General features: G+C 45.6%; 1 protein-coding gene across 1 annotated transcript in view; it reads right to left on the bottom strand.

Moving 5' to 3' along the window:
• LOC146780373 (hydroperoxide isomerase ALOXE3-like) overlaps positions 1–15286 on the bottom strand; it is a 325955-nt gene that overhangs the window by 45772 nt on the left and 264897 nt on the right. The window contains exons 7-9 of the mRNA XM_085638942.1: positions 4325–4468; positions 1687–1890; positions 1352–1438 (exon numbers count right to left, since the gene is read on the bottom strand). Coding sequence (XP_085495068.1) covers positions 1352–1438; positions 1687–1890; positions 4325–4468 — 435 coding nt within the window. The remainder of the gene's footprint in view (positions 1–1351; positions 1439–1686; positions 1891–4324; positions 4469–15286) is intronic.

The raw sequence follows: 15286 nt of genomic DNA, 5'->3' as shown, positions 1-15286 counted from the left end.
GACTTGAACAGGGATGTATTTGTAGAGTGGGCATTCACGAGTCTACGGGCACTAACAATATATAATGTGTGTTTACTGTTACCCAACTCAATGGTTCTTTTTTTTACTGACTTTGGAAGAATGAAAGCCTGAGTTAGAGGGAAAAGCCACAGACATGCAGACGGGGCACATATAATCCTGAGAGTGCTTTGAGGCTACAGAAACGGAAGAAGTGCGCTATACAAATGCTGGTGATAGAACATAACAAGCAAATGGTGCGCGCAAAAGTGATCGCGAGCAAGAAGTTCGGCCGCGACCGGGAGTTGTGTGCACGTGCACAAAAAGAAGCACAAGCGCGCGCGGCAGCAGAGTGGAGCAGAGGGGCCTGTGCAATTCACTTGCGGGAGCGATAATTGCTACCATATGGTGCCGCTCGCTCCCGCAAGTGAATCACCACACGTGCACATGTTTCCATTGAAGGCAATGGAACGCGTGCACGTTTTTGCTGAAAAGCCAAAGCCATTGCTAAAGGTCTTTTTGCCTATGCAGCGCATGTGCGCTGCGTAGGCGAGACCTAAAAACACCCAGAAACTATTCAGATATTAGGGATAGATTATGGAAATGTTCTATTTCACTTCAATTAGACGTGTCCAATACAATGATTGAATCCCAATCCACTGTTTGGGCTTCCCAACTACTTCAAGCAAAGTGAATGGAGAGAAAGAAGTACTGATGTTGGTTATCTTTGAAGCTTATTTTCCTCAAGTACAAACACCTGTCTATGTTCAGGGGCCATGAGACCTCTAGAAGACCATACAAGAATTCCTTACCCTGCATCATTTATATAGAGTTCGTATATGTTTGGTGGGGACTGTGAAGATTCTTTTTTAGGATGGCGCTCACATAACAATGTGTCAACAAAGAGAAAATAATTAGTAGCCTGTGGGAAAAGGCTGCAGGTTGATGCACTGTGTAATTATGTTCAATAAGGCCAAGTAAGAATATTTCATAAAGGTTTTAAAAAGCTTATCTCATTCCTAGCAGTTCCCATTCATTTTTTCAGAACTCTGTACTCCTCCACCATCTACCTCCTCAAGCAGGGTCGGGTGGCTCAGTGGACTAATGCATCCACACCATTGATCTGTGTTTGACGTCATAGGGTTGAATACCAGATGTTCCACTTAGCATTTCAGAGGTCAATCAAATAAGTGCTGCTGAGTAGCAAAATACATCTATTCATTAGACCAAAGGGTGAACATGTGCTTTACAATATCACATGCCATGCTGTGTTTACTATGTTATCTATTTTCATCATGACCTCTTTTGGATGCCATCAACGGAGCTGGTCTACAAAGATGAAATCAAATCCTACCTGATCAAAGGATCCTCCTGGTCCAATAAGGACTTCTCTGGCGAGAGTATTAATATGCAAAGTATAGCGATGGTGGGGGATCAGGAGCTAAAGAGAGACCGGGAAGATATTAAAGACACAGGCACAGTGGTTGCTTCAAACAGATCTTATATCCTCACTGCCTCTGCTCTTCTATAACATGTAGCTATATACCCTGTTAATGTCTAGTCCTCCAAGAATCTCAATCATTCTTGATGTTTTGTACCCAACAATGCAGGGCAGCATGACCAATGAATGTCCATTTATTGAGCATGGAATCAACAGCCTCTTTGCACTGTCTGATTTGTCTTTCTTACCTTGAACAGCGGATGAGACATCGGGAGCTGCCGCAACGTAGAAATGCAGAACACCTCTGCAAAGATGTGCGTACGCAGGAAGTGGGTAAGAGCCTGGTGGGTGGAAAAAATAGAGCTCCTCACCCACATCTTGGCAAGCAACCAGTCCCACTCATTATCGCTCGGCAGGAAGATGGGATTCTCTGGACCTGGGGTCTGGTTTAGCTGCAGAGGAAGATGCCCAAAGAGCTAGTTACTGGACTTTCTTGGTTACAGATCAAGCAGCTTCTGTCATAACTTAGCTCAAGAGTGAGACACGGCACATTAGACTCAGGGAACGTTTGCATGATGTTTACTGAAACAGAATGCCAATAACATTGCAAACCTTCTAACATTACACATTCTTGATTTCTCAGAAATCCCACAAGAAGAAAGTGACAGCTTACAAATGGTCTGAGCCCATTGTGAGAAACACATTTTAAACGAACAGCAAAGTGGGGCACAGACACTGGATGCCTGCTAGCTCTCAGAAAAAGAGCTTCTAAAATTAGGTGACTATCCACTCATATGGACTCAGTCCGCTGTGAGACCCTGGTACACTAAAGACGACAAGCAAGAGCCTTTAGAACAATCAAGACGTGTCTTGCTGCGATTTCATAGGAACCATTTCTTGAGGTTTGTTTTGGGCAATGAGTAAATTGACCTTCTCTTTCAATTGAGGAGTAAATCAGCGTACTCACAGGATAATGCTTATGAATCAAGCACAAGATAAGCCAAAGGGTTCTCTTGTAAAATACATTTTTTTTCTACTTGAAGGCAGACAAAATTGATTTACATTCTGTAAACAGGTTTTTGCTTTGGGGTTAATAGTGTATAGACGTGTATGCCCATGATTTTGTCTACAGGAAAGAAAGAGAAACAAAGAGCCTGAGAAATGTGAAGGACACCTACAAAATAGAAAGAAGAAGAGGGCAAGACATTGTCTCTTGACAGAAAAGCAACATCCAGCTTACAAAGAAAGTACATCAGCCATAGATACTGGGCAATGCTCAGAGGATGTATGACGTAACAACGCGAGTCATTACAACGCGTGCAGTTACATCGCGGTCGTTACAACGACTGCGATGTTACTACGCTATGCCATTACAACGCAAGTCTTTACATCGACTTGCGCTAGATGGCGTACTTACATTAGAAAAGCGTAATTTACTATTCCAACTCCAGTCCACTTAACAGTAGGGAAGGTGTTGGGATAGTAAACTACACTATTTGTAATGTTAGCACGCCATCTAGCGCAAGTCGATGTAAAGACTTGCGTTGTAATGGCATCGCGTGGTTACATCGCGTTCGTTGTAACGACTGCGATGTAACAGCATCGCGGTGTACTGAATGCGATGTAAACGATGTTTCCCATGCTCAGAGGCAGAGCACAGATGGGAAAGGTATGTGCACTGAAATTGGCTTTGAGGAAAATACATTTGCATTGCCTAATAGTATTCTGTAATAGTCGTTTATATAGATCACTGTGGATACATGTAAAAACACATAGGGGCCTATGCATCAACAATGCCATTTGCGATTCCTTATTAGCGAAAAATAAGGAATCGCTAATAAGGAATACCAAAAGGCTACGCATGTAGGAATCGCTATTCAAATAGCGATTCCTTAATATTCCTTATTACCGAATCGGTAATACCGAATCGGTAATAAGGAATACCTACCCATTCATTCCTATGGGCTTGGAGGCCCATAGGAATGAATGTAAAGCCAGTCTGTATTAGCGATTCGGTATTACCGAATCGCTAATAGCGGGAGCACTTTCAAGGGTGCCAGGGTGTCAAAAGGACACCCTGTTGCACCCCTGGAAATGATATGTGCACATATGTTGCACACACACATGCTCTAAGGGCATGTATGTGCGCAACATGAAACTTTGAAAAATGCACAAAAGTGCATTTTTCAAAGTTTTTGCAAATTACCATGCAGTTCATCTTCATGGTAATTTGCTCCCCCTATTAGCGAAATCGCTAATTTTTTAACTTTGATGCATTGCATTTAAGGATTCTCACTTTGGGATTCCTTAAATGCAATCGCTATTTAAGGAATCGGTATTTAAGGAATCCCTATTTAAAGAATCGCTATTTAAGGATTCCTTAAATAGCGATTTCTGCTTTTGGGTTGATGCATTGGGATTGGGTATTTGTTACTTAATACCGGGAGCTATTACCGAATCGGTATTTTACCGACTGGATTTTGGGTTGATGCATGAGGCTGTTAGTGCTTAAAAATGCAAGTGCCTAGAAGAGTGTTTGATTTAGAGTGAGGTTACCGAGTTGTTTTCATATTTTCGTTTTGTTCAATCAGTCAAAAGCCATCTATGTTTTCTGGGGAAATTATTTTATAGAACTGTTCATAGTAAAAATCCCAAACACAGAAAAAGACTAGGTCCATAGTACAAAACACTGTCCTTCATCATAAAGGCAAACCTTTGTGACAATAAAGGGTTGTGTTGGTTCGAGCCAATAGGAAAACTATTAGTCCACATCGTTCAAGTAACAGCTCACACATTCTTTCAGAAAGCTGATCACTTATATTTATTCACATTCTGAAAAAAATGTACCTGTGTCTTGAAACTTCAAAGTTCTTGGCAACACCTTACCTGGATGGCTAGGGGTATCATCTCATCCTGGGGTGAGAGGTAGAGAAGACACAAGGGAGCAGCCATGTAATGCTGATGACCATTCAATATATTTCCAGGTATGCCTTCCAATATCTTAAAATCCGCAATGAAGATCTTTCCTCTCTGCACACAGAGGAAACATTACAGGTGAGCTTGGAATCGTGACATACCATCAACGAACTCAGCCAGAATTGCAAGATGGCATGGTGGTGCAGAAGCGGAAGATATCACATCTCTGACCACTCATCAGCCCATGACAACATTCCTGTCCAGATACAACTAAACATGAAATTATAAGACATTGGAAAACACTTACAAAAACTTTCAATAGATTCTGCACCTCGAAAGTACATCGTTTTTTGTAACTGGGAGCTCTTTATAAATGGACGCTGTATAGAAACACATCTATTAAATGTCCCTTCTGACTTTTCAAGCAACGTATTCCACTAAAAAAACCTGATTTAAGAAGAGGACTGTAAAGAAATCTTCCAAGAACATGCACATTTATCATCTGCAGCTATGGCATCACATTCCCCTATTGAATGGTACACATGCCAAAGTCACCTTAAGTCTCAGTCCAGATCTGAAGCTAACTTTGTGCTGCATGCATTCCATGAGCTTCCATTGAGGGGAAAGCGTTCAGAAAGAGATGGTGCACTTATTACGCAGCTAGGCACTGCATCTCAGGACTCTGCAAGGGGCTGGGCATCCTCATGGGCTGGACTGCCCCAGCATTTAAGCGGTTGTGGACACCCAGAGTTGGGCTCTGCTAATTGCACAGAGAATCAAAAGGGAAGAGCAGTGGTTGAAATATAAAGTCTTGCAGCAGAGGAAACATTCCAAGTTTGGGGTTCTTCATGTGCCTAGATGACAACAGGGATAAAAAGGGGGGTGGCCAAGTCTAATACAAGCCCCTTTAAACGACTGTGGACTGTCCCAAGATTATTGCAAAACGTTTCCAATTCAAGATGAAGGTGTCTTTTCCTGTGATGTCAGTTTCTGTTTGAATCTGTTATAAAGGACGCATTGTCAAGGCATTGTAATGCATTTGTTCCCTTCTTTTGTGTTGAGATTCTCACCTACTTGTTCCTATTATTATCCCTGCTCTTTTACAGTCTGATTTCCTATTGGACTTTCTTCTGAAAGTCTTTGCTTGGCTCTTTTTCTCTGTTCAGATGCGAATGAGTTTGGTGCCTTGCTTACCTACTTCTGCATAAATCTACATCGTCAGGCAAGAACAACAATATGCCATCAGCCTTTTTTGCCCTTTGTCACTCCCTCCTCCACCATCTCAACTGGTACCAGTTTGAAACCACTCTTGACACGTATTGCATGTACTAATGAGTGCAGGGTGGCACACTGGCTACTGGGAGGAGCCGCACTTTCCACTGGCATTCATATTTGGAATTTGATAGGCCTTCACAGAGTTGTATGTGTGTCAAGCCTGCGTCTCAATAGTGAAAGTAATCTCAGGTATGGACAAACATCTCACAACCTGGCATGTTATGCAAGGCGTACTGTTACCCCAGAGTATCTCATATCAGGGGGCACACTTGGAAGTAATAGTATGCCACACATAAGACAGCAGGATACAAGACTTGTCCAGACCAGAGACGGCTTTTACTACTGAGACGCGGGCTTGACACACATACAAGTGTCTGTTCACAACTTTCCAGCACATACTTCCTTGCAAAGAAAGCGCACTAAGGTTCACCATCGAGAGCTCACAACAGATCTACCTGACTTACCATTGTGGCAGTGGGCCCCTGAGGCCTTCTGAGTCTGCATGATGTACTGTGGTAGTCTTAATGTTCACACACTGGGTTGTTGAGTCCTGAGGTGAATGAAAGTGAACAGACTGAAACGTGTAGACAATATTCAGTGTGGAGTCCACCATGGAAGAATAAACAGGAAAGTAACTGAAGTTCCCAATAAATACTGGAAGGATTCATCGCTACAGCACAAACCGAAGACTTGATATTTTTGGACTATCCACAGACAGACCTTTTTCAAGTTATAGGGCTGGACGTCTCATTGACCAAATTCTGATATTAACAAGGACGTGTGGAATTTGATGGTTTTGAATGCATGAACTGTACAGAACATAAAGTTAAAGCTATTAAGAGAAATGTCTAATAAGTTGTCATTTGGTTATTTTTTTTTTACCACTACAAGATTAGGAGGGAGGTATTGATTGGCTTAAGTACAACCTATATCAACAAAATACGATGTCCAGTAATACTCAAGTGTATTATTTTACCAGAGGTGAATTTTGTATACAAGACAACCCCATTTTGTACTTGTTCTCTTCCAGTGTGAGAGAGGTGGGAGCCCTGTTGTATAATGTCTACCCACTAGTGATTTGCTGAATGATTTAAATCCTAGCTAAATCCACTTCCTTCCTCAAAAGTACAAACACAATTCCTGTGAATAACTACAAATGATATCCTACAAGGCCTTGTTCTACAGCGTAGCAAGATAGCAGGAGAGAGCTGCGGCAAAGAATCTCTCTGTCTACCACATAACTTCTCCCAAAAGTTCATCCCTTACAAACCCAGTTTGGATTAAAAGGTAAAGGAAAACACACCCCTTCTAGTTGCTCCCAGCCCTCTCAGTTTTGCATTTGCAAATGGATGAAACCAATGGCGAAATTACCTTTTGACTTAAAAAAATCAAAAGAGAAGGCTGGAGGCAGAATGCCATACTCCCCCTTTCAAGAGACAGGAGGCAGCAGCAAGCAGCCTATCCTTTATAACAGCAGGTCTTGAAGCAGGAAAAGCTCTCATGACAGGTGCCTTTCAAACTGGAGGCAGGGTAAAGCTCAAGGGGCTAAAGCTCAGGATGTCTATTGTCCTGAGGGGGAGTGAAGTATGTAGCCTCTTTACAAATGTATCACTGCTGCTTTCCAGAAATCCCAGCCAAGGAAGCAGATAAGCACACGGTTAAACCTGGTTTAACTGAAGGCAGGACTTGTATACAAAATTCATTCTTACAGAATATGAAAACACAGGGTAGAACAAGGACTACATTGATGAATTCTGATCGCCTTACTACCTCATCCATCCGACATGACCACACCACGCTATTGGGTGACCTCAACCTCTCAGAAACTATAAGCTAAACAAGCATTGGCATAGCCAATAGGTCTCGCCTTTGGGACCTTATAAGTGTTTAGCCATGCAACAGTTGCATAACTAAATACTTATAAGGTCCCAAAAGCGAGACCTATTGGCTATGCCAAGCGACCGTGCGGCGGCGAAAGTGATTGCGATCAAACATCAAAAGTGAAAGTAAATCGGGGTAAAGCGCGGCGCGCGCGCCCGCACACATACACTGTAGCTCTAGGCTGGCCTGGTAGCACTTTTTGGAGCCCTCTCAATAAGTCTCGCCAGACCAGCGCATGCGCTGGGTCAGGCGAGACCTAAAAAACACCCTCATCGATACACAACATGGTATATTGTGTCCCACTATCAATACACTAAAAAGGCCACATCTTCAACCTTAACTTCTCAACATCACCAACAATCCAAAACAAACCACTTATTCCCTTGGACTGGACCAACCACTTTGCCATCCCCATCTCCTTGCTCAATGTTCTACTTATAACTCAAGGTCAACACAAAAGAGAAGACAAAACCTTTAAATCCTTTGGGCACTTTTCCATGGACATGCTTGAACACATTTTTCACCCCATCAACGCCACATCCAATGCAAACACCATTCTAAACAACGGCAACATTGTTTTGGAAAGTTAAAGAAACATCCACACCCCAAATACAACAAAGGGGTATATTTACAAGCCCGTATCCCCACAGGAATGTCACTTTTTAGGACCTTCCTGTGGGGATAGGGGCTTCGCCTTATTTACAAGGCAGCGTTAAGCCACGTAGCATGGCTTAACGCTGCCTTGTAGATATGGCCCCCTTTTACTATATGCTTAGCGTGAAAGGGGAGGGCAATGGGTTTTGCTGTGGACGTTCCACCGCAACACCCATTGATTTTGACGCCGCCCCCTATTTACAAGGGTGGCATAATTAGGAGACAGCAAGAATTAAGACCAGTGAAAACCTGTTCTTACCCTGGCTCAACGAGGAGAATGTTTAATTTCTCCTCGTTTTTGCTGTTTGAAAACAGTAAATGGCCAATGATTGTTTATGTACAGGAGGGTCCCCATTCCAGCACATAAACAATCATTGTTTTAAAATGCCGTTTTGCTACTTCTCTGTGTGCTGCATTAAGATTAAGCAGCACACATACAAATTACAAAACAGCATTTAAAGATTGTTTGTGTGCAGGAAGGGTGCCTCCTTTGGTGCTAGGCACCTAAGTGTAGCTCTAGCGCAGGGGGAATGCAGGGCTGCACCATATTCTTGTAAATATGGTGCAGCCCTGCGATTCTGAAGTGGTGGAGTGAGGCGTTAAGCCAGAAAGGCTAACGCCTCACGCTGCCACTTCCCTTGTATATATTCCCCAAAGTCTTCAGCAGCTGGTATTCTAAAGACACTGCTAACAAACAACCCATCTGCAAAAAGGAAAGAAAATAGAAAATAAGAAGAACTTCCAAGGACCTCCGAATACTGAAGTCCCTCCCGTGAAACCTACAGAGAGCTCATCACATCAGCCAAAACAAAGTGCTATGCCTTCACCATTAATGAAGCCACCAACTGAACAAGAACGCTGTTGAAGACAAGAATCGCATCATCCCCTTGCTGGACCCAGCTATTCCTCACAGAAAATGTCAATGCCTTCAACTTCTGCCACAGTGAAAAAATACAGAAAATTAATCAGCACAACAATGATTCAAGCCTGCTTCATCTTGTAAACCCACCTCGGGACCTGTCATGCAGCCTACAGAGAGGAGGAGCAGTTTTCTCCAAGGACTGGAAGTCCACTCGAGAAAGGAAAGTAATAAGTTTAGAGCTTGACAGGATAGAGAAGGATAAGGAGCAAACTCTTGCCCTTTCTAAGCTTGATTAGGAGCAAGCTATAGAAGAGTGGAGGCTGGCTATGGAAAAAAGGAAGATAGCCCATGAGCTGAGCCTTAGAGAGCTGGATATTAGAGTCTTCCAAGTGGAGGCCATCAACAGCAATATTGGTGGCAGTATACCTGCTGTGTCTTCACATGAGTTAAGATTACATATCCCTAAATGATATGGTGCCCAGTTATAATGGGGTGAACAGGGTCCCAGAGGCGATGTGCTTGGGTAGTCTTTGGTGGTACATGCCCACAGTGGGGAGGGAAACACTCCTTACATTAGAGGAGGGGACCAGACCAACTAAGGTGCCATGAAGCCCATTTCTGTCAGTAAGTTTGGTTGACCCCTGGAAAGCTCAGGTAACGTTTCAGGGCCAGTCACACACGCTCTAAACAAACATGGGTGGATTTCATGGGCTATGCTGATAAGGCACTGAAGGGATGCAGAAGGGGTAGCAAAGTAATGATTATGAAGGGTTGTACACTTGTTTTTAGAGAGCATATTTGTGATACTTGTTTTACAGAGTTGTGCCAACACCTGGTTGATAGCAAACTCACTGATTCCAGGAAGCTTGCTGAGGAGTCAGACTCATGGTCAGCACTAGATTGTCTGGAAGGGTATTTGGGAGGGACTCTTCAGGCCCCACAACTATTCACAGGGGAAAGGGTCTGGTTCACATTCCCAATCTAGCAACCAGAAGAAAAACTACTGTGACACAGGTCAGCAGCCCAAGCCAGTTACGTGCTATGAGAGCTACGAGTATGGACACTACAAGAAGGATCCCAAGTGTCCAAAAAGAGTACCACCTCTCACTGGAGGAAAGATTCCAGGGGTAGCTACTGTAGTGCTGGGGGAGTAATTTGTCCCAGTTACTAGGAAGAAGTTTAGTGAGGTTACCCTAGTGTCCCTGGGTGACAATGCGAGTGTTCCAAAGATCCATCTGTCCTCAAATATTACAAAGTAGAGGCAATGGGTCACCATCAATGGGCAAGGGGTTGAGGCCCTGCGGGATGCAGTATGACTATGGTAAGGAGTCAGCTTGATTCCCCAGAGCAGGTTATTCCTCATGCATTCCAACAGGTCTTGGTGACTGATAACAGAGAGGGTCACTATCCTGTGACCCTTGTTTCATTTGAGTAGGGGGCTGATTTCAAGTCTTCTGAAAGTTCCAGAAGTTCTGAGAGTCCTGCCATGCCTGTGGACTGTTTATTAGCTAATGATTTTGATCACAGTACCGGGAAAGGAAGTAAAGCTCATGTGGAGATATTAGGGTTTCCTGACTGGATCTGTGCTGCCACACAGACCATGGCTGCCTAAGATGGGAGTCACAAGGGGCTGGAGCCTGAAACAATGGCCCATCCAGCATCTAGGAAGGAGAGAGACAGAGGGCATGGGAAACTAGCCTCTGAATGTACCTCCAGTGAGATGTGTGGGGACATGCGATGGCTGCCCTGGAGTCCACTAAGGAGGACATTGCTTCCTTTGGTGATCTGCCTGATCCTGCTGGACAGCACAAGGAAGGAGAACAAACCAAGGAGGATTTATGTAGGGCAAAAAGGGAGTGCCCAACCCTTGGGCGCTTTAGGCAACAGGCTAAAGCCCAAGCAGCGGGTGATCCTTCTGGTAGTCACCACATTTGCTGTGAGGACAGCCACCTTTACAGTGAGACTAAGGCATCTGGGCTTGGGACAGCAAGGACCCTGGTGGTCCCCCAATGCCACAGGACCTTTCTACTGGAGCTGGCTCAAACCGTTTCCCTAGCAGGGCACATGGGCCAGGACAAGACTTTTGCAAGGCTTGTCCCCCACTTCTATTGGCCTGGGATCAATAATTCCTCAGCTGTGTTCTGTAGGACTTTTATAACCTGCCACACAAGCATGACAACAGAGCAGGGATTTAAAGCTCCCCGTAATCCATTGCCTGTCATTGGCACATCTTTTGAGAGGGTGGACATCGACATTGTAGGGCCTTTGGATCCCCAGACTTTTTCAGGCAAAACGTTTATCCTGGTTCTGGTGGACCATGCCGCGAGGCAATCCCTCTGAGAATCATGACTGCACCTGCAGTGGCCAAAGCCCTAATTGGGATTTTTACCAGAGAGTGTTTCCTCAAAGATGTTGTGTCTGAAAGGGGCACAAATTTCATGTCTGCATATATGCAATCAATATGGAAGGAGTATGAGATAACTTACAAGTTCTCCACCCCTTCCACAAACCAATGGGATTGTTGAGAGTTTCAACAACAGCCTGAAAGGCATGATCAGAGGCTTGCCCGAGGCCCTTGGGAAAATGTGGGATATCCTCTTACCATGCCTGTTGTTTGCTTACAGGGAGGTTGCACAGAGAAGAGTGGCTTTCAGCCCCTTTGACCTGTTGTATGGGCACCCCGTCAGAGGACTTCTGAGTCTGATGAAAGAAAGGTAGGAACAAACTCCCAGGAAGGTACCCCAGGGTATGGTGAGCTACATGCTGGCCTTCAAACACCAGATGACTAAGTTATGGAAGCAAGCTTCCAGTAACCTTGAAGCTGGACAGAAAGTCACGAAGGAGTGGTATGACAAAAAGTCTACCACTGTGGAGTTTCAACCTGGTCAAAAAGTGTGGGCGATGGAGCCGGTAGAGCCCAAGGCCCTCTCGGACCGCTGGAATGGACCATTTGAGGTCTATGTATATGTGAGGATATGTCTATATGGGGATATTTATAGAGCGCACTGTTACTCCAAGGAGTGTCCTGGCGCTAAAAAGCTGAAGAGTAGCAGCAGGGAAAAAGGGTTACAGGCATGACCAGAGCCAAGTTTTCAGCTTTTTTCAGAACAGAGGTGTAGGTTTAATGTTTCTTCAGATGGAGGGGCATTTTGTTCCAGAGGGAAGGTCCGAGGCAGGAGAGAGCCTTACTCCCAGACCTAGACTTTTTAAAACAGGGAATATTGGCTAGCAGAAGGTTGGAGGAACAGAGATTTCTTCATGGGGCATAAAAAAAGAGCCTGCATTTGAGATACCCTGGTCCTGACCTATATAGGGCTTTCTGGGTAACGAGCAGAGTCTTAAAGATTATTCTTTTCCTTGCAAGGAGCCAATTGAAGCTCCTCAGAAGGTGGGAAACATGCGCCTTTCGAGGGAGATCAAAGATGGTACGGCTGCTGCATTCTGGACAAGCTGAAGCCTGTCCAGCAAATAGCTAGGGATGCCTTGATAGAGACCATTCCCATAATCCATCATGGATATGATCAGGGCTTGAATAACCTGTTGTCTGGCAGCCTTAGACAGAAAGAATAGAAATTTCTGCAGAAGATGCAACAGAGCAAAACATGTGCCTACTACAGCGATGACTTGGGCACGGAATAACAGCTGGTTATGGAATTTAAACCCCAGGTTTTTCCCCATCAAGTTGTTAGCCATGGGTGCAGGAGCGTCAGCTGGCTAGAAGACCTACAGCGGAGTATCTGCACCCTTGCTAAAAAAGAGTACCTCTGTCTTTACTGCATTACATTTCAACTGCTTCGCAGGCAGCCATGCGAAAACAGCTGAGAGCCAAGGGGTAATTAGTATACAGGACAGGGCTTGTGTTTTTTTCCACATCAACAACAGCTATGTGTCATCTGCATAGGACACAATTGTGTCCCCCAATTCTTCAACCATGGCGGCCAGGGGTGTGAGGTAGATGTTAAACAGTCAAACTCAAGGCCAAGCCCTGCGGGACCCCAACCTTCAGTGATTGAGATGAAGCTGAATAGGGATGACACCAAACCTCCTGCCCCCTCCCCTCTAGAAAAGATAACAGCTATTTTCAGACCAAACCCCTGATGCCAATCGAGTGGCGCCGAGTCAGGAGCATCTGGTGTGAGACCGTATTGAAAGCGGCCGATGGATCAAGATATGAGGTGAGTGAACAAAAAGTTGAGTCCACATACCTAGTGAACCTCAAGACCCCTAGGCAACCCCAGAGGGTGGTGCTTATACATTTCCTCAAACCACACTATAAGACATCTGAGCTCACCACACTGTTGATGACAGATGGAGAAGAGGAAGAGGAGAGTGAACCTCTCCCCGACCTCTTGGACTCCAAGGAGTAAGATGGGTCTGTGGAAGAAGTAAGCCTTTCTCCCACTTTAGCTCCTGAACAACAAAGAGACTGCCACCAATTGTTGGGACATTGCTCTTCTCTGTTATCCTTTATCCCTGGGACTATCCACCTGTGTACCCGTGATGTTAACACTAGGGACAACCTCCCTGTTATGAATACATTTTACAGGTTGTCAGATAGGTGAGGTTCAACATTAGGGCTGAAGTGTCTAAACTGTTGGACCTTTAGAACTCTCCAGTAGCCCCTGGTGCAGTCCTGTGGCTTTGCCACCAAAAGCTGCCCCACCAGGCCCCACACTTGAATTGAAGTTCTGTGTGGATTACAGAGGGCTAAATTCAATAACCAAGACAGATGTTCACTCCATCTCCTGGGCTGATTAATTGATTGACAGGTTACCTTTCTTAAATTGAACTTTGCTGAAATCAGGACGGACGCCCTCATTCCTGCTTTCACTCAACCCACACCTTCTGCAACTTACCGCAGCAGCTTGCTGGACCCGCTGCGCGGGTCCCGCTTCGCGGGTGAAGTCAGCAGGTGTTACCAGCGGGTGTCATCAGCGCCTCGGGAGCTGTTGGGGCCAGGATCGTGAGGGGGGGCCTTTGGTGTTGAGCAGGGCTGCGAGCTGTGTTGCAGGGACTCCATCACCCAGGAGTCCCTGCTTGACTGACCCACAACACCTGGGCCGCTCTCCCTGCTTGACACGCCCCCCGGCAGCAAACTTCAAAAAGCACCACTGAAGACATAGCTTTGGGAAACCTTTCTTAAATTGAACTTTGCTGAAATCAGGACGGACGCCCTCATTCCTGCTTTCCCTCAACCTACACCTTCTGCAACTTACTGCAGCAGCTTGTTGGACCCGCTGCGCGGGTCCCGCTTCGCGGGTGAAGTCAGCGGGTGTTACCAGCGGGTGTCATCAGTGCCTCGGGACCTGTTGGGGCCAGGATCGTGAGGGGGTCCTTTGGAGTTGAGCAGGGCTGCGAGCTGTGTCGCAGGGACTCCATCACCCAGGAGTCCCTGCTTGACTGACCCACAACACCTGGGCCGCTCTCCCTGCTTGACACGCCCCCCGGCAGCAAACTTCAAAAAGCACCACTGAAGGCATAGCTTTGGGAAACCTTTCTTAAATTGAACTTTGCTGAAATCAGGACGGACGCCCTCATTCCTGCTTTCACTCAACCCACACCTTCTGCAACTTACTGCAGCAGCTTGCTGGACCCGCTGCGCGGGTCCCGCTTCGCGGGTGAAGTCAGCGGGTGTTACCAGCGGGTGTCATCAGCGCCTCGGGACCTGTTGGGGCCAGGATCGTGAGGGGGGGCCTTTGGAGTTGAGCAGGGCTGCGAGCTGTGTCGCAGGGACTCCATCACCCAGGAGTCCCTGCTTGACTGACCCACAACACCTGGGTCGCTCTCCCTGCTTGACACGCCCCCTAACCTTCTCAGTATTTAGTTGGCCCACCGAACTGCAGTGCGGGAGCGCCCGGGGCGAAGCCCGGGCAAAGGGCGGGCCATCTGAGGCCGTCCGAGGACGGGCCAGGCTCACCCTCTTTCTTCTTGAGCCTTGAAGTATTAATTTTTAACTGTTGTGTTTAATCCTTTTATAAAGTAGTCCCATGATGGCCTTATGCTCTAGAAAAGGTAGGCAGGTTACTATGAAAACGAGTAATGTTAAAGCAACCGGAACCCTGGATGATTTTATAATTCGGGCAACTGGGATTTTGGAAAAGGAAATCGCATTTACTGAAAAGCGATTATCATTAGACCTGGTATCTGGGAAACGTTCCTCATTAGGACGTATTGGTTCTATAACTACGCCTGAACAAAGTATTGTAATTGACCCTGTAGTCAGCTTAAATCCCCCTACTAATCCTGTTTCTGTTTCTCAA

Source organism: Triturus cristatus, chromosome 12 (assembly GCF_964204655.1).
Source record: "Triturus cristatus chromosome 12, aTriCri1.1, whole genome shotgun sequence".
NCBI lineage: Eukaryota > Metazoa > Chordata > Amphibia > Caudata > Salamandridae > Triturus > Triturus cristatus.
The sequence above is the reverse complement of the archived record's forward strand: the minus strand, read 5'-3'. Positions and strand labels throughout refer to the sequence as shown.